General features: G+C 40.5%; 3 protein-coding genes across 3 annotated transcripts in view; 2 read left to right on the forward strand and 1 right to left on the reverse strand.

The window, feature by feature from the left end:
* The first annotated feature begins 499 nt into the window (after positions 1-499).
* Positions 500-11,544, forward strand: mutyh (mutY DNA glycosylase). The gene is made up of 15 exons (XM_067230450.1): positions 500-678; positions 4,813-4,940; positions 5,134-5,173; positions 5,253-5,326; positions 6,009-6,050; positions 6,392-6,463; positions 6,621-6,734; positions 6,885-6,982; positions 8,824-8,968; positions 10,192-10,279; positions 10,400-10,582; positions 10,720-10,868; positions 10,951-11,106; positions 11,194-11,244; positions 11,345-11,544. Exons 1-14 carry the CDS (start codon positions 570-572, stop codon positions 11,230-11,232), a joined length of 1,437 nt encoding a protein of 478 aa, XP_067086551.1. The 5' UTR covers positions 500-569; the 3' UTR covers positions 11,233-11,244; positions 11,345-11,544.
* Positions 11,545-13,046: 1,502 nt separating this feature from the next.
* elovl8b (ELOVL fatty acid elongase 8b) lies at positions 13,047-15,801 on the forward strand. Its single transcript, XM_067230364.1, has 7 exons — positions 13,047-13,420; positions 13,615-13,802; positions 13,905-13,985; positions 14,134-14,190; positions 14,282-14,396; positions 14,613-14,740; positions 14,828-15,801. Exons 1-7 carry the CDS (start codon positions 13,363-13,365, stop codon positions 14,993-14,995), a joined length of 795 nt encoding a protein of 264 aa, XP_067086465.1. The 5' UTR covers positions 13,047-13,362; the 3' UTR covers positions 14,996-15,801.
* A 60-nt stretch (positions 15,802-15,861) lies between these two features.
* LOC136936565 (zinc finger protein GLIS1) overlaps positions 15,862-24,356 on the reverse strand; it is a 54,395-nt gene continuing 45,900 nt past the window's right edge. The window contains exons 9-11 of the mRNA XM_067230180.1: positions 18,408-18,559; positions 17,199-17,351; positions 15,862-16,430 (exon numbers count right to left, since the gene is read on the reverse strand). Of these exons, the coding sequence (XP_067086281.1) occupies positions 16,288-16,430; positions 17,199-17,351; positions 18,408-18,559 (448 nt within the window). The 3' untranslated portion in view covers positions 15,862-16,287. The remainder of the gene's footprint in view (positions 16,431-17,198; positions 17,352-18,407; positions 18,560-24,356) is intronic.

A 24,356-nucleotide genomic window follows, 5' to 3' on the forward strand; every position in this document is an offset into this window, starting at 1 on the left:
ATATTTGCCAACAACCAAAGCTATTCCCCTATGGTTTAAAGGAAGAGGGGAAACTGAACAGTGTATTAACATCAACCAAATTATGACAATACTAATTGCAGTTATTTGACTCTATGGGTTTAATCAGAGAAAGAATGGTAAAAGTAAGGTTTAATTAAATATACATTTAGTAAGTAACATTGCAAATGAATGAAATCAATTACAAGGCAAACATGTTACAAAATGAAGGTTAACTCTTACCGACAGAGCATTATTTTTCAATGGATCTGGTGAATGCTACCGGCAGTAGGTGGCGGTGATGCACCTCATAAACGTTGGTTGCAATTTGTCATTAAACCGACAGACGAAGAAGAACGCACTCTCTGTCAATGTGTGGCGGGAACAATGTGCATGCTGGGGATGAAAATAAACCAAATAAAACGGCAGAGTTTGGGACAAATTGACTGACTTAGTTAGTGATGTATAAAACAAAAGTGCCGGATGTTCAATGCTAGCCATTTGCTGTCACGGACATCAAACGAGTTTGTTTTTGCTGTAGCCTTCCAAAGAATAACCGAGTATTTGCAGTCATGAGGAGGCTACGTTCAGAAGTACAAAAAACTGAGAGTGTTGCACTTCACATTATGGAATCATCAAAATCACTACGAAAGAGGTCGAAACCAGCAAACGTGAAAGAAGGTAGGCTTATCAGAGAACTTATGTTTTTCAGTTTGGTCTTGAAGTCATGTGTAGAGAGACAGAGTGAAGATGAATCTAGAATCATCATGCAATACAGGGCTCTCAAATTTTATCAGAAGTTTGGCGTGACATTACATAGGCCTACCTGTCAAAGTTTAGGTATTAAATGGAAACCTGCTGCTGCTGGTGTTTCTGATTGGCTGGTTGGTGTCATAACTCTGTATAGCCTAACTCGAGACAGCTTTCAATTCGACAGTATGCCTGCACCTCGTCCACTAATTGTATGTAGCGCGGGACCTTTATCCCTTAATTCTCAGCGTGAGAAATACTTGTAAGGCAGGGCTCCAGACTAACTTTTTTTACTAGAAGCACCGTTAACCGGGTCCTAACCAGACTCTTACATTGCATTTGTACAGGGAGTCTGGCCTCGCTCCATTGACAAGCGTTGACTTCCTTGTAGGCGGGTACTCTCTTGAAGTTTAAAACTATTGGATCTGCCCAGAGCCAGTCTGATCTGCCATAACCAATCGCTAGCGTTCGCCTTAGCCAATTCCTTCACCACTACTGTAACAGAGCTAGCTGCCGTAGCTGGAAAATCTAACTTTTCCCGAACCCCCTGGGGAGGAAGGCCACAACATCATGGCCACCAACAAAACTCAGCAAAACTTGTTCTTGCTCCGGCTTTAGCTGTTGGATATTCGGCAGCGTTGCCACAACGGACCGAATGGTTTTGCTCGCATCTTTCTCCGCCGCCATTACGGAACCACAACACAAACTAGCGCACAACATCAATGTCATCGTTCTCAGCCACTCCCTCTGTTCGCTGATTCACCGGTAGAAAATCAACCTGAAAAATCTGACTTACGTACATCATGGCCAGACCTATGTACAGAAGCAAAAATAAAATTGAGCGGAAGTACGTAGGAGGGCAGAGCCAGGCTAGAGCACCGTAGCCCCTGACTGAAAATTTTAGGAGCTCAAGCAGAAAACTGACCTGCAATGCAATTATTAATGTAACTAGAGAGGGTACAATTTCTGGGGAAATTGTGGGGTGTGCTTACGTCGGTTGCAGATGGGTCATTTTTACAACTGATATACAGCGACGCACCACACAAGCTTGAGTTTAAATACATTATCTAATGTGACATTACGTACTGTATGCAGGTCTTAGCTATGCCTTAAATGTATGATGCACTTATCAATCAGTCCTCCTAGAAGGACGATTTTAGACCCTTTTTAGGGGTGCTCAAGCACCTAAAATAATAATAAAAAAATAACAATTATTATTGTTTATCATTTGATGCTGGTAGTCCTTAGTTTTTTCATTCATTCAATATTTTGCATAATGATACATAAATGAATTAATTGTTACACCTTCAGTTTCGCCAACGCTCAAATCCGGACCAAACAGTTTAATTGAATTAAAAATGTGTTGAAGAAAGGGTTTTAGTCCGCCTCTTCACTAACGGAAAGACTAAGTTTAATTATAAATAAAGTAAAGTAAGCAAACAGCGCTTGATTGGCCATGACTGACGTCAACACGGCATACCACGAGAAGCTGGAATGTCCGACTTTACAGAGCCGTTTTCAACTCCTCCCCGACTGCAAGCGGCTACTCTCGCCGGTCGTTTCATGCAGCCGCAGTCCATGTCGAACGCACCTACTGTCTCAAAAACTGGTCGCAAAATGCGACCATTTGGTCGCAGTCTGGAGCACTGTAAGGTGTTGCGTGAGTGAAATTGTTGAAATGCGTGATTCTCGGCGAAAGGGTGAGACTTGAGAGCCCTGCAATAGGTGGATTTAACACTGCCACTACAGTTTGACCGGTGATATCCCCCAACTGGTTTCCGTAAGCATGCCAGCTGTGTGTTCATGGAGGACCAAACCTGCCATATTTAGAAATGAAAGAACAAATAAATAAATGTCAAAATCCATGCATTTATCCAGAAATAAATGTATGAATTAATGCACAATTGTCAATCAATAGTTGACTTGTATTGTAACATTTATTTATTTATTAACGTATACTAGGGCTGAACGATTAATTGCATTTGCGATAATATCGGGATGTGACAACAAGATTTTGGAATCGCGAAGGCTGCGATTTTACTTTGGTCACGTGACACGCGAGAGTAACGCAGTTTGCAGACGAAGGATCAACTTTGCACTTTACCTTGACCTGTACGATGGCCTCAGGCTCGATAGAACCTGACACTACAGACAATTTTGCCGATTTCGCTTTAAAAAAAGATTCTGCGCAGTGTCAAGTATTGTGCAAAACCTGCCTGGCTAACGTTGCTACCTCACGGGGCAGCACTATCAATCTAATTCGGCCCTAAAAAAAATCACCACAAAGCCATGTACGATGCATAGCTAAAATGCTGAACACCAGTGTGTCAAATAAGCCAAATAACACCCGACAGGATCACTGATCGAAATGTTTCAAAGCCTAACTCCATATTAATGTACTATTAAATTACTCAAGCAGTTACAGCGTTCATCACGAAAGATATGATGCCCCTCGGTGATAGCCTACACATAGGCTACAGTAGGATCACTATGGCTGACTGTGCCATACTGTTTCTGTTAGGTTACTGACTGGATCAGAAATGTTCAGACAGTTTTTCTTTTTCTTCTAAGATTTAACCTTTAGATGCGTGAGTTCTAAATATTTCCGACTATCTCCACAGCGCAAGTTATTTTTCCTAAACGGTAGCTAGCTAGTTTTAGTTAAGAAACTGCAACTAAAGCGTACGTTTCTAGTTTAGCTTTGATTTACCTCAATATTTTCTATGAGGTAGGCTACAAACAGGCGGTATGTTCTCCTTAGTTTTTCTGAACTTTGTGTGTTATGTTGCTGACTGGAGATCAGTAGGCTAGTGTATATATATATATATATTCTCAAAGCCATATATATATATGGCTTTGAGAATCGGCGTTCTCAAAACGGCCGATCAAACATGGCCGATCAGATGACATAACATCTGGAGAACTACTATCAAAGACGTGTCAATAAAACATTAGATAGGCATTTCAGGCCACCAATGGTAAGAAATGATTCTTTAACCTTTAGATGCGTGAGTTCTAAATATTTCCGACGCTTCCACCAGAGTTTGTTTTCCAAAACGGAAGCTAGCTAGCTTTAGTTAGCTTCCGTTACCTAGCAATCTAGCATAATACTCGTAGCAATGCTACTACCTGCTAGTGTTACTTGTTAGCCTCTAATTGTACATGTTGAAGCCATACTATAGCGTTAGTCATAGTTTTTGCCTATCGGAAAATAGTCAGTTGGAATTTTCAGAATCGCACATGTGCGACGTTACTCTGTGAGACCCGCATTCGAACGAAAACAAATGCTGATATGCTTATATTTATCAAGGCAAATCTTCCAGTGATGCTGCTTAATCAGAAGTAATGTTTGAATACTCTAGTATGCCCCCTCTCCGAGTGAGTGAGTGCGTGAGTGAAGTGAGAGAGTGAGTAAAGGATGTGAGAGTGAGTGAGTGAGACACTATACAGATATATACATGTTTTGTTTTTTTGTTTAATTGCTGACTTCCTGTGCACCTTTTATCTTTATTCTGTCTTATCTCCTCCTAAATGCAGACAAATTGACTTGAAACTGACTGACTTGAAACATATTGGACATTTGGCTATAGCCTGTTTATGTTGCAGTTAAGTTTGTATTATTTTTTCACAGGAAAGCTACTGTATAAGCTCCAAGTTCTCTTGAGAGCCTCTAGAGAGTGGAATGTTGCACATGTGATTCTATTGTTGTGATTTTTATTTAAAGATGTATATTTTTATTATTATTTTAATATTTATTATTATTTACACATTTTATAGTCAGCGAGAGAGCTTCTACACTGGAATGTTGTACGTTCCCTGCAATAGAACGGATGGTTGTCAATTCATGATACTCTCTCGTCCCGTAATTTAAATACTTAAAATACAATACAAATGTTGTTAAGAATAATTAATTTAATAAATAATGCTACACAATAAATGGAATGCTTCAAATCGACTCCGTGATCCGTGATCGGTATTATCGGATCGGCAGATACTGATTTCAGTAATCGGTGATCGGCACCAAAAAACCTGATCGGAGCATCTCTACATTAATGCCTTAATTAGAGTTTTCAGAGGCCACTTCATCCTCCACGTGCCACCATTTCCATGATCAAGGTGAGATTGGGCTCTTCAGGACACATCTATTGGACTGGTATGACCAGAATAAGAGGGAGCTGCCCTGGAGAACAGTGGTAAATAGAAACCCGAACGTTGCCTCAAACTAGCTAACCCTTTGACAGGCACAGGCTACTGTAATAACTAATAAAATAAAGCTCACATGAGAGATGAATGCAGGCTGAGAATTTATAATCCCATTTAAAGGTTGGTAGTACTAGTACAATATGCAGCCTATCTAATTTAATTGGTTTTATTTCACCTGTATAGGCATGTAAGGAAAAAGACATTAACACAAGAACATACTCAGGTAATATGTAATTTCTACCACCTTTAGCCTAAATGCTGACGTATGAGTTGTCTTTTAAATCTGCATATATTTTGTCCAGTTTGGGTGTCAGAAATCATGTTGCAGCAGACCCAAGTTGCCACTGTGATTGACTACTACAATAAGTGGATGAAGGTATGTTCCCTGTCCCTGACTTTGGTTTGGGTTAAGTAGCTTTGCAACCGTACTAGTGGTATTTACGTTTTTGTAAATCGTTCCGGGCTTTCTAATGATCTCACAAATGTGACCAACCTCAGGAATAGTCATGCAGTTGTTGTTAGTTAATTAAAATGTTTTTTTTTTTCTGACAAACCCAAACCAGGGGAGGATCTAGACTATTTCAACCGAGGATGCCTTGCTGTGGCCAGTTGTACTGTAGAGGGGCCAGTTAGTCAGTGCATTGCAGGAATTAACATGCAAAATATGTTTATAATTATTAAGATTCTATATTTAGAGGGGCCACAAGGGAGTCCAATATTGTCCTTAATTTCTTCTTCTGGGATTATGAGGCTATGGGTATTCTTATTTAATTAACTTTGTTTTATTCAGACCAAAATATTAGTTGAAATGTTTGGTGTCAGGTGGCTGAGCGGTTAGAGAATTGGGCTAGTAATCAGAAGGTCGCCGGTTCGATTCCTGGCTGTGCATAATGACGTTGTGTCCTTGGGCAAGGCACTTCACCCTACTTGCCTCGGGGGGAATGTCCCTGTACCTACTGTAAGTCTCTCTGGATAAGAGCGTCTGCTAAATGACTAAATGTAAATGTAATGTATTTAAATAGATTACGATTATTGACCATCTCACGTCTTGTCTACAGAGGTGGCCCACAGTGCAGGATCTTGCAGCTGCTTCTCTGGAGGTGATTACAGAAAAGTGCTGTGCACACTTAATTGGGGAAACAGTGTACCTGCAGTTGTGTTGGTTTCCAGTACACTGGATTTTAGATAAAATAAGACTATAAGGTTGAAGCACAAACTGTTGGTGTAATTGTAGGATATTTAAATCCATGAACCATGTAGGAATTACATCCTTTTTCATCCATATATATATATATATATATACATTCATATAAAGCTGTTACTTTGGATTTTAAGAATGTTTTTTGTGAAGCTAAACAAAAACAATAATACCAAATACCCATGGATTGCACTGTTAATACATTTTGACCACTTCAATTTATTGTTCTATTTCTGTGTATAGGAAGTGAATCAGATGTGGGCAGGACTTGGGTACTATTCCCGTGGAAAGAGACTTCATGAAGGTGCTCAGAAGGTCTGTCCATATAATGTAAAACTGAAGAATAATTGTTGCTTACTGTAGGTTGCATGGCTGATACAGTAAATACAAAATATTTCACTGTTTATTTGGTCCTTCCACATGGTGTGTGATTTGCTTTTTGTGCTGTGTTGTATGTTGTGCTGCCATGTAGGTAGTGTCACAGTTGAGTGGAGAGATGCCAAAGACTGTGGAGACTTTACAGAAGCTACTGCCGGGAGTAGGACGCTACACTGCTGGGGCTGTCGGCTCCATTGCACTGGGCCAGGTAAAAAAATACAAATAAAATCACAAATGCATCAATTCAACTCTCTCACACACGGGTTTCCCAGAGAACTTAATAGCAGATCCTACCTTGATTGTCTCTAAATCTGTCAACTTGAGATGTAACTCAAAGTTACTGATTTCTGTTGCCCAGGTGACTGGAGTCGTTGATGGGAATGTGATTCGTGTACTGTGTCGGGTACGAGCCATTGGGGCTTACACGACAAGCACAGCTGTGCAAGAAGCACTATGGTGATAGTTCTCTCTCTCTATCTCTCTCTCTATCTCTCTCTCTATCTCTCTATCTCTCTCTCTCTATCTATCTCTCTATGTCTATGTCTATGTGTCAGGAAAATAAGTATTTGAACACCCTGCTATTTTGCAAGTTCTTCCACTTAGAAATCATGGAGGGGTCTGAAATTGTCATCGTAGATGCATGTCCACTGTGAGAGACATAATCAAAAAAAAACAAAAAACAGAATGTATGATTTTTTAACTATTTATTTGTATGATACAGCTGCAAATAAGTATTTGAACACCTGTCTATCAGCTAGAATTCTGACCCTCAAAGACCTGTTAGTCTGCCTTTAAAATGTCCACCTCCACTACATTTATTATCCTAAATTAGATGCACCTGTTTGAGCTTTTAGCTGCATAAAGCCACCTGTCCACCCCATACGATCAGTAAGAATCCAACTACTAAAATGGCCAAGACCAAAGAGCTGTCCAAAGACACTAGAGACAAAATTGTACACCTCCACAAGCCTGGAAAGGGCTACGGGGAAATTGCCAAGCAGCTTGGTGAGAAAAGGTCCACTGTTGGAGCAATCATTAGAAAATGGAAGAAGCTAAACATGACTGTCAATCTCCCTCGGACTGGGGCTCCATGCAAGATCTCACCTCGTGGGGTTTCAATGATCCTAAGGAAGGTTAGAAATCAGCCCAGAACTACACGGGAGGAGCTGGTCAATGACCTGAAAAGAGCTGGGACCACAGTTTCCAAGGTTACTGTTGGTAATACACTGAGACGTCATGGTTTGAAATCATGCATGGCACGGAAGGTTCCCCTGCTTAAACCAGCACATGTCCAGGCACGTCTTAAGTTTGCCAATGACCATTTGGATGATCCAGAGGAGTCATGGGAGAAAGTCATGTGGTCAGATGAGACCAAAATAGAACTTTGGGGTCATAATTCCACTAAACGTGTTTGGAGGAAGAAGAATGATGAGTACCATCCCAAGAACACCATCTCTACTGTGAAGCATGGGGGTGGTAGCATCATGCTTTGTGGGTGTTTTTCTGCACATGGGACAGGGCGACTGCACTGTATTAAGGAGAGGATGACCGGGGCCATGTATTGCGAGATTTTGGGGAACAACCTCCTTCCCTCAGTTAGAGCATTAAAGATGGGTCGAGGCTGGGTCTTCCAACATGACAATGACCCGAAGCACACAGCCAGGATAACCAAGGAGTGGCTCCGTAAGAAGCATATCAAGGTTCTGGCATGGCCTAGCCAGTCTCCAGACCTAAACCCAATAGAGAATCTTTGGAGGGAGCTCAAACTCCGTGTTTCTCAGCGACAGGCCGGAAACCTGACTGATCTAGAGAAGATCTGTGAGGAGGAGTGGGCCAAAATCCCTCCTGCAGTGTGTGCAAACCTGGTAAAAAAACTACAGGAAACGTTTGACCTCTGTAATTGCAAACAAAGGCTACTGTACCAAATATTAACATTGACTTTCTCAGGTGTTCAAATACTTATTTGCAGCTGTATCATACAAATAAATAGTTACAAAAATCATACATTGTGATTTCTGGATTTTTTTTTATTTTTATTATGTCTCTCACAGTGGACATGCACCTACGATGACAATTTCAGACCCCTCCATGATTTCTAAGTGGGAGAACTTGCAAAATAGCAGGGTGTTCAAATACTTATTTTCCTGACTGTATATATGTCATGCTTACTGTAAGTGGAAAAATAGCTGTCCAATTGGAAATCATCTTCAACACTTCAAGTCTTTAATTCAGCATTTGTTGTATTGACAGTATATGGTAGTTTCCAATTAATTGCCATGACATTGTGCCATTTCTAGGACTATAGCCAATACACTTGTGGACCCTGAGAGACCGGGAGATTTTAACCAGTCTATGATGGAGTTGGGAGCACGGGTGTGCACGCCTAAAGGACCTCTTTGTGACCAGTGTCCCATACAGTTTCACTGCCACTCCTACCTCAAGGTGAAGCTCAGTTCTGTAACACTGTTGCCCAGTAAAATAAAAAAAACTCGATTTTATAGTAGTAGTGCACAGTGCCTGTGATGATGTCGGTGACACCCAGATTTCTGGAATTATAGATAGATGTACAGTGCCTGTGAAGTCATCTCTGAAGTACTTGTTCAACCTCCACATCATCCATTCTAGTCACTTATACACGTAATAAAGTAAATGTCTCGTATTTTAAACAAATTGCCAATGCTCTGGTAAATTCATGCAAATGATTATGTAACTGCGAAGCGCCTGGAAGCGTGTTTTTTTTCCCTTTCGGCGCCCGTGTTATCAAATTGGACCGGCCACACAGGCCGTGAAGTGCCACAATTGTCTTGCACTCAGCAGCGATCGTTTCGGCAGCTGGTACAATTTCCACGAGCCGCTTGCAAATTTGGCTGCAGGATGATAAAAAACATGTTATTACGATTTTACTGCGTTAGTTGTAGGCTATAACTTATCACTTAAGACCTTACTTCACTACGCTGGTAATAAACGGGCAACCATGTGTTTACCCCGATAAAAAAACTATCTGATCAATTTTCAAAATATGTTTTTATTTTAAGAAACACCCTGATTGTGTTGACTATGATTGAGCCAACATATTAGTAAGTTGTTTCTAAACAGTAAACTGTGTCTATTAACAAAGAGCGAGATATACGAGCTGGCATACACTCAAGAGACATCAAAATCTTACATCACAAACCGGCGAAGACAATTTGAAGTATTTTACAAAGACTACGGCAAAAAAGACATGGGGTGTCTTTATGTTGGGATGCGATGGATGTTGGAGAAACAAGTTGCCTAACTATAGCCTATGGCATGTTTATGTACCATGTCAGCTTTCATTGTAGGCATAGGCAGTGTGACAGGTCCAGCAACAATTTCCAGGCCAACGAGTGCTCAAAACCAGCCCTGGTTTCATGTCTGAAAACTAGCTCAATATTTTTTTGGGTGTACAACAGAGGTTGTTGTCTGCTATTTTCACGTTTCATTGGTTCATTACAACAAATAATTCCGCTTCCTATCACCCCTGAGACACAGATCAACAATTAATTTATGAAAGTGAAGAGACAGTCCTGTAAAGGAAGTGTGTGTAGGTTATGAACTCTGAACTCAGAGAGAGAGAGAGAGAAATCTTGTGGCTATTGTGTTTTGTTTTGCTTTATGTTTGTATGCTTCATTGTGTTTGTAAGGTTCACGTCAAACAGGAAGAGAACTCAAAGAGGCTCTTGGGGAATTTCAACATGGTACCTACATTGCTGAACGACATAGAAGACTGCAGTAAGTTTATGTTCTTTCAGGCTAGATTTGTAAAGCTGAGCTAGCTTGTTTACTCTGTGTGTCCACTAAGATAATTGATGTGCTTTGCACAATGAGATCATGACTTGGACTTCCTTCCAGTGACGTCAGGAACATGTAACCTGTGCCCCTCGGAACCCTGGGATGATGAGCTGGGAGTTCGGAACTTCCCCAAAAAGCCAGTGAAGAAGGCTCCGCGAGTGGAGAACACCCTTACCTGTGTGGTTGCACGGCCAGGAGAGGATAGAAATAACCATTACTTGCTAACTCAGAGGCCAAGCAAAGGTATTCTTGCTGCAGCAACATATTTTTCCTTCTGTGGTTATGTGCTTCAAAGCATGTCAGTGATCCCCTTCACTAGTTGCTTGTTTTACCATGCTTTTCATACACATTAAGTTAAGAAAGACTGTACATGTTGCTAGGCTTGTTGGCTGGGATGTGGGAGTTCCCCAGCCTGCTCCTGGATGGGGGGAAAAACTCTCAAATGAAACAGAAGGGGGCACTGTGTGCCGAAATGGGAAGGATGCTTGGAATCCATCTGAACAAAGAACATCTGCAGTATGTGGGAGAGGTATGTGCAGGAGAGACTGTTCCTAAGCAGGGTGGGGGTGTCAGTTTCAGTTGCTGGTAGTAATGGCCTTTTCTGTCGGCAGGTGGTCCATATATTCTCCCACATCCACCAGACATATATAGTGTACAATGTGTGTTTGGAGAAGGATGGAGAAGGAAAGGAGGCAATGTCTGATACCACACGTTGGATTACCAGACTGGCCCTGCAAGAGGCTGCTGTGTCCACGGCAGTCAAGAAGGTGTGCCTATGAGTACCCAGTTTGTACACACTTAAAAAATGTTTTAAATAAGATTCCTTGATACTAAAGATATCCTGTGTAATTTAGATTATGAAGCTCTATGATGCTATGGAGGTTAAAGAGTGACAAATTGAGAAGGTGAGCAATCACTATTTTCCAGTTCCAGATTATCCCTATTGTACATTGACTGAAAGTTGTACTGTGGCAGTCTGATATTTACTGCTAAATCCCTTGTCAGTGGCTGTGTAAATCAGGATGGGAAGAAGAGGAAAACCTCCAATGTGAAGACATCAAAACTCGAAAGGTTGGACAGTGTTCTTCAGGACAGCGAAACAAGAATCATGACAAGCTGCTTAACTTACTCTCAAGCGCACACACACATTACAAGCTGCTCATACTCCTTGCAGTACTGGCTCATTCTCATTTTGTTTTAAACCAACATAACTGTTAATGAGTTGTCAGGACTGCAAAGCGTCTGATTTGAACACATTTTATGTATTTTAGCATACAGGTGTATACTTTAGTTACACATTGCATTGTATTATGTTACATCTTGAATATAAAATAATTGACTTTTTATAGGATTTAACAGATGTAATTAACATTACAAACCATTTGTAAAAATAAATTTTATACCAAATGTGATTGTTTTATTGATACAATTAAAATGTAATTCAACCAATTAATACCCTATATTTCCTACCCTTTTCTAAAAACCCACAGAACTTCTCCAATAAACCTAACCATTACTGTAACAAGTGTTCTTGATCAAAACATCCACCAAGCCTACCCTACCATCTTATTCAAATATGTGAAGGCCTGTTTTAATATTATAGGCTACAGAGCATTGGCATGTAATACATCTGTCATAACACTGCAACTTTGTAAAGCAACTTAACGTTTGATCAGTAGTTGATCATCTTCCCCCCCCCCCATCGACATCTGTGGTTTGGTCTCTTCCCGGGTCATGACCAAGGATGTCTCCTGGCCAACACATAGGGAGAATCGGACTGATTGTGGCCTAGGTCGAGGGCGCCAACCCAGACTTACTCACACATTAACTTTCACCTACTACAGATATCACCACCCCCCCACCCCCATCCAACGCCTTCGCCTGCTTGTTTCCCCAGGGTGGCTGGCGGATCTGTGTCCAGCGCCTACCATGGCTGCAGGTCCAGATGCTGCTTGTCTACCCCCCCCCCCCCCCACCCCCCGTTGCAAGTATCGTGTTTTTGTAAATGTTGTTGTGCTTATGTGCTGAGGTTTTTGTCTGTTCCCACACTGTACTCCTCTAGGAGCATTGTCTGGGTGTTGCCTTTTTCTCTCCTCCTCTCTCCTCATGTTATGCTGTAACTTTCTAGTTGGCGCCGAAATTGGCTGCCTAGGTAGGCTCTCCTACCAAAGTAAATTCCTTGTCTGTGCAAACTTTCATGGCGAATAAAAACCCATTCTGATTCTGATTCTGATTCTGATCTATTCCTCTAAAAGTTTTTTCTCCACTGCTGTGCTTAAGGTGAGAATCGATGTGATCATAATACACTCTAATATCCGGGTTAGAGGCTCCAGGCTTCAAGAAAAAAACACAGCATGTTCAAATCTAACATGCACAACCATAGACATAATAAAGAACAGTGTTATGTCTATGTGCACAACAACGTAGGCTAGAACGGCCACAGACATGGTTAAAATTGCGTTTTTGATAAGATCGTAGGCGATTTTCACAACGTTCCCTTTATTTTCAATTCCCAAGGACTTTTTTCATTCGGAACATGTTGAGGACATGTTGCGTTTGTTTATGTTGCCATTTGTTAGACGTTGACCCACTTTTTTAGGGGAAATGCCTGGACTACAACCACGAGTCCAAGGTGACAAGCATCAAGGTCTGTGATGTAAGCAGTTTGTTTTGCGAACCAATCGGAGTACGCCTTCAATTATTTGTGTTCATGTGAGTCAGTGAACCTATAGTAAACCCACTTCCTTGAAAGGAAAGTTAGGGGTGAGTGTTGTTAGTTTCGGACCATAATTGTATTAGTTAAAAAGCGTCGTAAAAAGGGTTTTGTTTTTGAAGTTGTGGAAATCCATCGCTGTCGAATCAAGCCAGTATGCGACATTTCGTTGCCGGAATGTTAATTTGTCAAACAATTGTAGGCTACGGAATTGCATAGGCTACGTACCGTGCTTGCTGTCCAAATCCAGAGAGCATCGGCCGTCTACAGGGATTTAATGACAAGCTAACATTTTCGTTTACAGACCCAAATGGCCTCAGTATGGCAAAAAATGTATTCAATTCACCAGTGGATTCTGGAGAATGGAGGTATATGAATTTGTTAGCCCACTTGATAAAATGCATCCCGTTCTACCACAATGACTTATTTACCATGAAGCTTTCTAAATTATGTAATCAATTTAAAAGATCCAACCATATGACTAAACAATTTACCACCACTCAATAATTCAGCATTTAGTCAAGTGAATTTGGAGAAATTTGTTTTTATGTTTGTGTTCTAGACAAGAGGACAGATCCATGGCTGCTTGTGTACTCCCCTATCCCTATACTTGTTGTCTTCCTTTGTTATCTTGGTGTGATTTGGATGGGGCCGCGAGTGTTGAAACACAGAGAACCTGTTGACCTCAAGCTTGTGCTCATAGTGTACAACTTCACAATGGTATGCCTATCTGCCTACATGTTCCATGAGGTATGTCAGCATCATTGCACCCATTGTTCCTGTTGCACCTTTGTTTTCTGTAGCGAAAAAGGTGTTCTTTAGGATTCCTAACCTGGGTTTTGGGTTTTTCAGTTTCTGGTCACATCATGGCAGGCAAACTACAGTTACCTCTGCCAACCTGTTGATTACAGCACAAGCCCACTGGCAATGAGGGTAAGAATATGTATTTAATACCCCTTCCAACAATTACCCCATTACCTATGAAGGTGTTGACATAAACATTAACTAGGAAACAAGACAACTAACATACAAGTCTCTACTGTATTTAGCCTAACTGATAACCTCCAGATGACCTTTACAGATGGCTAGTGTATGCTGGTGGTTCTTTTTCTCCAAGGTCATAGAACTCAGTGATACGGTAAACAAAAAACATATTCACACTTTTTTTATCAGAGTTGGTATCAACTATATTAAGCCCAGATGTCACAATCCATCTTCTCTACTATCAGATATTTTTTATTCTGAGGAAAAAGAACAACCAGCTGACCTTCCTCCATGTTTATCATCATGGTACCATGATCTTCAACTGGTGGGCTGGAATCAAATATGTGGCTGGGGGACAATGTAAGACTTGATCTTTGCCCAACACTAATTTAGCCATTTTACACCTGCATCATTGGCTTTACTGTTTCAGTGAGAGTATGGAGAACGACATATTTTATCTGACGACTTGATAGTGAGAAGGCTGGAAAAGTCTTATCTGTAAAAACAAAACACCTAATAATACATTCCAAACCTATTTCTAATGTAATGTGTTCTTGTTTTACTGTACCTTCCTAGCATTCTTTATCGGCCTGCTCAACACCTTCGTCCACATAGTGATGTACTCCTATTATGGTCTGGCTGCACTTGGACCTCACATGCAGAAGTACCTGTGGTGGAAGCGCTATCTGACCTCATTACAACTGGTGAGTGACTCTATGTGTAATGGAAGCATTAGTCTGGTAAACTGTCAGAAATCAGAACTATTAACCAGCATTTATTATTTTTTGCAGCTCCAGTTTGTGTTGCTAACCACACATACAGGGTACAACCTTTTCACAGAGTGTGATTTTCCTGACTCCATGAACATGGTCGTGTTTGCTTACTGTCTGAGCCTCATTGGACTGTTTAGCAACTTCTATTATCAGAGCTATCTCAAGAGGAAGAGCAAGAACAAATAACACAATTGTTATTTGTCACAATTTACGATTATTATTTGTCAGTAGCTGTGTGTGATTTTATACCAGGAACAATGTTTATCATGTCATGTGGACTTAATTTTCTATCTGTGTGTGATGCTTAAAGAGTAACTAAACATCAAACCCTCTCTTTGAGTTAAACTCCTAATATTAATACTCATGCATAAACTTATGGTCTTCTGGAGTTGATTGCTAATAAATTTGTCATCTCTGCAATCTCTGGAGTGTTTATCTTTTCACAATTTGATGGTAAATTATTGCTTTATTGCCCCTAGTGGTTAATACTTTCAGGAGAAATGCATGATTTACACAAGCGCTTTTTTAAAGGTTCTCTGATATTTGGTCGTGGTCATGTATTGCTTCAAGCATTTCGAGGAAATCCCAAGATGAATACTTTTGAAAAAAAATCTCATATGTACAACTTTTCACCAGAAAGCATACCTTACAAAAAATGAAGGGGTTGGCTAAGGCCAAAATTGGGATGTGTACTTACTCTCTAAAAGGGCTTTGCTGTGTCCAGCAGAGGGCAGATTCTGCCTATCCTCTGGTTTTGAACTCCACTTGCCATGTTGAGCACTTTATACTTCTGTGTGTATTTTAACTTGTAATGCAAAAATGTTTCTTAATTTACAATTACATTCATTTTTTGCCTGCTGAAATCAAGGGCATGCAATAGTCTCGCGGAACACAATTGTAAAATCATTTAATTTTTTACTTGAAATAACAGTCATATTATTGCTTAAACAAACTGTACAGTTTATATACATAATAAAGTATTAACTGTTACAGATTGTTTTCAAACTTTCCACCTTCTTCCACACTTATGTCTGAGTGAGAAACCAAACAAAAACACAAACAATGATTTAAGAATTTAAAAAAGGTATGTTTTCACAGATAAAACACAGCAAATATATATATTATTTTCTACACTTCAGTCTATAGCAGACTGAACATTTAATGAAAGGGAATAAAAGGATGGTGGCTGCTGAAGTTTGTCATCTTTTGATACTTGTGAATGATTAGTGAGATATCTATGCACATTCTCAGTAGATTATCAGGTCAATTAAATAGCCATAAAGATGTTGAAAAATGACTTTTGATAGTCCTCAGAAATTCCTACAATAACTAGTGGAATGATGGATGACTGGGGGTATCTAAAATATTTGTGTTCCCGTCTCCATTCTTTCATAAAAAAAATAAATGAATATGAGTGCTTCATGGCTTTGTATCCAGTTATTTTACAACTGAAGCCCCTGCCCCAGACCTGTACAACTCTATGTCTCAGTGTAGACAGAGGGCATGTGGCTCAGGCTGCGTTCAAAGCTGCCCACCTGGAAAAAGATGCTTTCGTCTGGGTTGGAGGAGAACTGGCATCCAGAGGCTTGAAGATCTTGGGCCAAAGCCTGGCAGCTGAAGCCTAGGAGGAGACACAGCAGCACACACTCAGATGCTATGGCGGCCTGTGGGAAACCACAAGGTTGAGATGCGAGGCAGTGGTACCAAGAGCGGGCCATGGCCACCCTGATACAATCGCTGATACAATTCTAGGCTATAGGCTTAGGCTTACTTAATCTTAGCCTACATGTTGATGCTTAGCCTATTCAATTAACAACTTTCAGAATGACAAGACAGACAGTGTAGCCTATAATAGGCAGTGGATAATATACTGGTTGAGAACGTGTGTTTTGGTTTTATGTAGGCTATTACTGTAACCAGTTTCAAGTATGGATGGCAGGTTACACAAGTATACGCAGTAGCGCATATAAAACGTTGCATTTGATAAATCAAGTAAGTAATCTACTACAACTAGCCTGACATGATTTAGAATAGCCTAGGTTTGATTCCCTTTACGCCTACGGACTAAATAGAATAAATTAATTAATCTTGGGTATTGTATTTTGCACAGATTTCTCAGGATTTCTATCCACATCAGACAATTTGTAACATTCATTGTAAAATAAGAAACCAAAGTATATCAATATACAGTATAGTTTTCAACTAGCCTATATACTACAACAACATAATATGATTCATGAAATTCAGTTAAGGCTTTTGATTTTGGTGCCCCCCACCCGCCCCAATGAAATGTTTTTGGGGTGCCACTGACGCGGGCATAATGAAAGGGAGGAGAGTATTAGAACATGAGAGAAAATGGTATTTGAAGGTATACAACAACTCGTCTCACCTGCAGAAGAGCCACTGCTGCTGGACATGTGGAAGCCATTGTGTTGGTGAGAAGTATAGGCAGAGTCACCTGGTACATGGACACCACTTAAAGACTGCTCCATTCTGTAGGAGTCGCCGAAATAAAAGCAGCTCTGAAAACTGCCCTGATAATCTACAAAGAGAGCAGATGAGGTCAATAAAGGAGAGGAAATAAAAATGCCTTGCTTTGAGGGGTGGGATAGAAGATTGTACACTGTAATACGATCTGTTCATGATTTAATTCATTTTTTAAAGGTTTGTACCTTGTTTTCACTGTTGCTTTAAAGTATTACTAATATACTGTCATATTAGTTTTTTGCAATATATTCCAGGTCCTAAATTGTCACATTTTGTAAGGGTATTCTTGTATTCATAGAGACCTGGCAGTATGAAAGCAGTATTTTCTGAAGAGAATTACGAAACAAGGTGACCACAGCGTGGTTTGAGAAATGTCCATGTGTAGATCTTTAACGGGGAAAGCTGTCTTTAAGACATTAGGAAAGGGGTCTGGAGTGACAGCTAAAGCAGCCTTTGTGGCAAGACAGCTGACTACATGAGGCCACATTTTGTTGGCAAATTTTGCATAGGAAAGGCTTCCGCCTGTGGTTTTGCCTGTCTTTCTGAATCCAATCTCTCCGCTAAACACTTTGAGTCAAAGGACTTCCAACTGTTTCTCTGAAACATGTTTTCCTCATTGCAATTCAAATGGATATGACGGCACAGTTTGTTCAATTGGATGTTCAGCGAGTTGCACAAAAGAAATGTGTTATCAAGTCTAGTACAATACTTTGACAAAGCAATAAGTTACACCTTTGTGGCAGTCTCGTGTGACATGTAGCTGAAATAGGACAGTTCAATCCTATAGGCCAGCAGACCACCATCACTGAATCACTTGACATGCACATTTCTACCTTTAACTTTTGGTTGTATCAATCACAGTGGTTATAGTGACATTTACATTTAGTCATTTAGCAGACGCTCTTATCCAGAGCGACTTACAGTAAGTACAGGGACATTCCCCCGAGGCAAGTAGGGTGAAGTGCCTTGCCCAAGGACACAACGTCATGTTGCATGGCTGGGAATCGAACCAGCGACCTTCTGGTTACTAGCCCGATTCTCTAACCGCTCAGCCACCTGACATGCCCAGGTTAGGGAACTGAGACAGACTTATTAGTAGTTCGGGTCTTACCCTCGTTGGCTGACTGGTGGTGGTGATAGTGAGAGTAGGTTTTGTGGTGGTGATGACCATGCTGCTGGGAGACTGAAATGTGCTGCTTATCTAGGGGAGAGGTAGGAGTGCCTGTTCCCTTGGTCCCTGGAGAGAGAAGAGGACCTGACACCCTGGATGAAGACACAAAGAGGGAAACATTTAATCTGTCAGGCATTGTTGAAAAGGTGTTATTTCCATAATGTATTTTTTATTCCATCAGATGTATTAAAATATGCTGTGTCTCAGTCCTCGAATCAAGGACTGCCTTGTCAAGATAATGATGATCTTACAAAGCCAATTATCAGCATACAACAATTGAGCAGTTAAGTCCAGAAGAGCTTTACAGACCGGGAACGTCAGCTCCCCACACAAAATCATTAATCTACCACACATTATGATCTAAATTCAACAAACAGTTTCAGGCATTTGCCTGAAAACAAGTTCCCATATCTGGGCCCTCAGGACTGGTGGCTTCAGTGCATAGAGCCAGGTTATGTTTACATTTGTGATATAGCATACCCTAATGGCTCAGAGTCATACATGGATTGCTTCTTCATTGGCTTTTGGGATGTTGATAACATAAATTACGCTTTGTCCGTGGTATTAGACACAGCTGTGGCAAACAAATCTTTCAAGATGCCAAACGGAGTAGCTCCAAAGAGCCTCTAGTGTGCCAACCCTATGGCTCAGTGGGGCACATTTCCTTAGTTCTTTATTAACTTCAAAGAGTCACATGTTGTATTGAGCTCATTGCATTTCAGAGGAAAAAGAAAACAAAAACAACCAAGAACTGATTTTTAAAACACAGTTATAACTAACAGATGGCCATCACAACCATTAGAATCATAGTTACCAAGGCCTGCAATCCAAATGAACAAAATGGAGTGTCTTGGTGTACTGAAGTTGTATTCAAGCATACAGTAGGAACATATATTACAGATAACACAGACACCACATCCTAAGTAGAAGGCTTATAACATAATTTGGATGTTATCCCCAGTTTCCAAGGTGTTGTGTTAAAACAAAATTAGACCATTTAATGATGCAGTAAATAACTATATCCACGGTTCAGCCAAACTGAACAAAACTGATTTGCAGTGCAATATTACAGAACTCACTCACGTGACAAACTTTCAAAGAAACGACCATCCAGACAAAATATAGTTCCTCCTACCCAATGTTCAACAGCTATTTAGTTACCTTTTCAGGCCGCATTTCTGAAATGCCAACATATTAAACTGTTGACCTGGGGTGTGTTTCCCGAAAGCGTCGTAAGCCTAAATTGATCGTAGAATCCATCGTAGGACGAATCTTAGTTTTACGGGCCGTTCCTAAAGACATCGTAGCAAAAGTGTCTCTTGAAAATTCGTAACTCTTGAAAGTGCATAGATTAGCCTACTCCTTACGAGCATGTTTGGGAAACGCACGTAAGAAATATCGATGGTTTCGTTTTTTGCTTGATCGTTGCTACGATCCATCGTTATCGGGAAATGCAGCCCTGTTCTATATGCTGCTGTTTTGGGTGCATATGGTTTTCAGTGTGTGCTGTGTGAATGTGGTGATAGAGAGTTGCTAGAGGCTACAGAGGCCTCAGATGACTGTGCTCCACTGTAGGATGAGAAAGCAGTAGTACCACCCATCATTTGGAAGCTGGTTGTGACTAACTAGTATTTATGTACAGTAGAGCAACAGATAAGTGGGAAAGATGTACAGTTGTACCATACCCCAACACATTGTTTAGAAGAAACAGTCAAGTATTTTGCAATGTATACTATGTATCTGAGATTTTTTGGCCCCTATCCATGTGTCAAGCATCACCAAGTGGGTCTCACAGAGGCCAAAGTTGAGGAAACGTTCCTTCTGCATTTCATGGCGTACTGCCATGCGCTATCGCTAGCTAAGCTAGCCTAGCGCTCTGAGCGTGGCTAATCCGTCCTTTGGCGCAGGCCCAGCGTGCAGCCATGTGTTTCTGTGGAGAGCTGCACTCCCCAGAGAGCTGCTGTCAGCACAAACTCAGGAAACAGTTATACTGTTCATATTTTTACAAGCAGCCTCTATGTGCAGCTAAAGTGAATCATAAGCTAATCACTGCCAGCTGCCTCAGTCGGCCCCCTCTTTCTCGCTGCTTGCTACTCAAGCAAAGATATGAGCGGAATCTTTTATATGCTATATAAATCTCTCTTTCCTCTGGCATCCACCTTCCATGATCATCCTTTGCTTTTTTACAAAATAAAAATTGTAAGTATGCATGATCTTTTCAGCTGTGATATGCTGCATTGTTTGACCGTTGCCCCCACTCTTATGGAGGCACAGTGGATATGGATAGGGTCTGGGTATAGACAGTTGTGGTGGCGACATCGGAGGGTTCATGTGTGTTGGTATGATGAAAAAAAAGTCAAATGGTTGAATCAGTGACTTAATTTACATGAATTTGAGATTATGACTGAGAATGTGAATGTAACTGAAAAAACAAACATGATGCAGACAGATATGTTATTTGACTCAATGTCCTGGCAACAGATCTCTTACAACAGACAGAAAGATCAAAAACAGAACACATTCCAAACTGGACACTGGAACATCATCCTTAGGCCAAAACAATTCAGCCAAGATTGCATGAATTCCTCTAACATAGGAAGGACAGGTGTGTGGACATGAAGGCCAATGAAACAGAATTGTCAGATTTCATATAGAATCAATGCCAAAATATTATTGCTGGTGATGCTACCTTAAGATAATAGTACCTGTCATCCATGTCTGGGCTGTGTAGGACATGCAGGAGTGACGGAATGGAAAGAATACTTTTTCACTTGAGGCCAAAGATTCATGAGTAGCCCTGCTCTGCTCCTCGTTTGTCTTCCCTCACCTGCCCTTCCTGTTCCACTGGGAACTGTAGATATGCCTCCCCCTTCCTCACCCATCACTGCCTCTGTTCGTTAAGCCCCTCTGATAGATGGCAGTGAAGGGGGACGCCTTGGCGCAGGACGGTGGGAACATTTCTGGTTCTGGTTAGCGAGGTAAAGCTGTGTGTGAGAGACAAGTCGCACTGCACTAAACCTACAGTTAAGCTAACCCTGCTGCCCCCAGTTAGAGTTAGTCTCTGTTGGTTTTAGACTGATATTTACTGAAAATATTTGTGAGGCTATCTATAATCAACCATCCTTTTGCAGGAATTGTGACCTCAAATTAGTTGGAACTGGTCTTTGATTAAATGACTAGAACAAGAGTGCGCTCAGAAATAAGATTGTCCATAAAATCATTAGGAAGTTGACCCCCATAACTGACAACCCTGAAATGTTTTTATTTAAGTTGATAGATTGATCCAGTCTGTAAAGATGACTTAAGAAAGATAATGGAAGGGAAAGAGATGGAGTTATATTACAAGTTGTGAATGTCTCCCTTCAGAACAGTATCTCTTAATGCTGTCTCTACAACCAGCATAATTCAATTAGACTGTGTCAATCACAGCCCTGTTTTTCCAGAAAGGTATCACACTGTGTCAGGCTAATATTTGTAGAGGGGTTCTAATATCAATACACAGGAAAAGACCAGTTGACTCTGCCCTCTGTAATTATGTAAGCGCATATGGGACTGAGCCAGTGAATGACATCCTTTACCACCCATCTCTCCATAAGCCCCTTGGTCGCTCTGCAAGAGTGGCCTTTAAGAAAGAGAGAGGGCCTCCACGTACAGCTCTGAAGACAAATCATAAGCTACACTTCCTACCTCTGCCGATTGAAATTTCAACTGGCATATTTTGATATAAAAAACACTGGTATTTACAAAGTAAAATTATTCTAAATGGCCCATTTCAGCCAGGGTAAACACATTTAGCTATGAGGTCAGAGGCAGCAGTACTAGGCAGGCAGGTTTGTTAGATAATTTCATCAAAATGTTCAATGTCCTGCAAAACCGTTTGGGAAAAACAAGTGCAGCACTGGTGTTGACTTTGGCAGCAGCCTGTATACTCAAGACGTAAGACATGTAAATGTAATGCTCTATCTTCAGGCAAATGTAGGTAAATATTTCATTTAGCAGATTGTTGTAGGTATACAGGTCTCTCTCTCTGTCTTTGAAAAACAGATAAGGCAGTATAGTATGTGGATATTCTATATGTAAGCTTATTACATGCTAATTTTGTTCAATCAAATTGATGTAAATTTTCAGCAATTCTCAAAATGCAATGCTGTCATCACATCATATGTACTTACACATGGGTGGGCATGCAGACAGAAATGAACAAGAACTGTCACTAACATTTTTGGCTAACATTACACACGCACAGTGGCTTGGCAGATTTCAGATGGTCTTCATCAAGCTCACTGTAAAACAGACCACCATCTCCTTCAATGTTATCATGCCTGTGTGCGTCGAGTAACGGATGTTGCTTATATACTGTATTTATCAATTTATTGGCACTACAACACTTATACTTATAATATTTAAGATTTGCATACTGTCCATATTCCCATTTCCGTTATGTAGATTTTGTAGTTATGTAGATGTTGTATTTTCTGTTATTTTTTATTTTCCTATTTCTTAACTACATAGATGTTGCGTGACATGCCACATTCACAGCAGCAATTGACTTGCCATTGGGAAGTCTATTTCATTGGGTTTCATGTTCAAAACTTACCCGCTCACTGTTTTACCTGCAGATATCCCTGTTTGTCTTTTTTATCACACATAATATCAAACCATGAAAATAATTTTATGGAAAAGGATCGCTTAATCAACGTTTTTCCATTGTTTTAATAAACGCAAACTTTCTGTCTTTCACCTTTGTCACAGATTGTTTAATCCGGTACATTCAAAGCCTCTTGACAACATTGTTTTGTAACACTGCTGTGGCTGCTCTCAGGGGAAATCATGTGGTCTAATCAGAAACATACTCATAAACTCAAAAACTGAAAGGAACTGAACCTAGAGTGCAGCAGGATGGTAATGTGTTTCTTAACCCACACACTGCCCTATCTTCAACAGTACAGACAGTAGATTGTACATGCACATTATCTGATTCTACATATACATGTTTAACAAAGGAGAACATAAATTAACACTTCCCATGCGTTAAATAAGAAACAGCATTTTCTGTCGTGTACTAAATCGATATACTCTTCATCAGAAACCTCAATATGAATCATATTACAGCCCTGTGTATGCCAAATCCAAGTACAGTAACTGTGGTTAAATGTTTTTAATACGAAAACAATTATGTAATTTTTCCTAATCTTTGCTGTGAAAACAGAAACCATCTCACTGTTTTGACAGTTCATCTGTTTTGACAGTTCATCTGAAATATTAACCTAAATGTGTCATCATTGAAAGTTTTGTCACCTCTCGTCATGGAGTCAAGGGACTTGAAAGTGCCAGAAATAGCTGTCTGGTGTCTGGTGTCTGGTTGACCTCAACATGGCCCTGTTATCCCTTGTCCCATGTGCACAAATCTTTTAGGCAGCCTACTACTGGTTTGCACAAAGCTTTCCAATACATGGGTGATAACTTCTCATGTGTCCTCTATAGATTATGCTGGGATGTTGCTATGCATACATTAATAATGTCGAACATTGTTGATCACAACACAATTAATGAAACCACAGCGATATCTCCACAGTTCAGGAAGTCAATTTGAACCTTTTCTGGACAAGATAATCTTAACAAAGGGTAACTACTTCTACCTTTTTACCTTTGTAAACAATTGTTTTATGTGAGTGTGTGACAGTAATACCATAATCATAGCCAAAATTAATTGGATCTGAACTGCACATCAGTACCTGGAGAATTTGCTTCTGCTTGAACAATATGATGAAGACCAGCTTTTCACGCATGCATGCACGCTCTCGCACACACACACACACTCACACACACGCACACACACACACACATGCATTGTCGTCATTTGATCATGGTGTGTACAGTGAGTCACTC

Source organism: Osmerus mordax, chromosome 27 (genome assembly GCF_038355195.1).
Source record: "Osmerus mordax isolate fOsmMor3 chromosome 27, fOsmMor3.pri, whole genome shotgun sequence".
Classification (NCBI taxonomy): domain Eukaryota; kingdom Metazoa; phylum Chordata; class Actinopteri; order Osmeriformes; family Osmeridae; genus Osmerus; species Osmerus mordax.

Coding starts and splice junctions, on each gene's coding strand:
- elovl8b (XM_067230364.1), top strand. CDS start 13,363: ATGGCCTCAGTATGGCAAAAAATGTATTCAATTCACCAGTGGATTCTG. Junction 13,421..13,614: donor GTGGATTCTGGAGAATGGAG/GTATATGAATTT, acceptor TTTGTGTTCTAG/ACAAGAGGACAGATCCATGG. Junction 13,803..13,904: donor CTGCCTACATGTTCCATGAG/GTATGTCAGCAT, acceptor TGGGTTTTTCAG/TTTCTGGTCACATCATGGCA.
- mutyh (XM_067230450.1), top strand. CDS start 570: ATGAGGAGGCTACGTTCAGAAGTACAAAAAACTGAGAGTGTTGCACTT. Junction 4,941..5,133: donor AGCTGCCCTGGAGAACAGTG/GTAAATAGAAAC, acceptor TCACCTGTATAG/GCATGTAAGGAAAAAGACAT. Junction 8,969..10,191: donor ACTGCCACTCCTACCTCAAG/GTGAAGCTCAGT, acceptor TGTGTTTGTAAG/GTTCACGTCAAACAGGAAGA.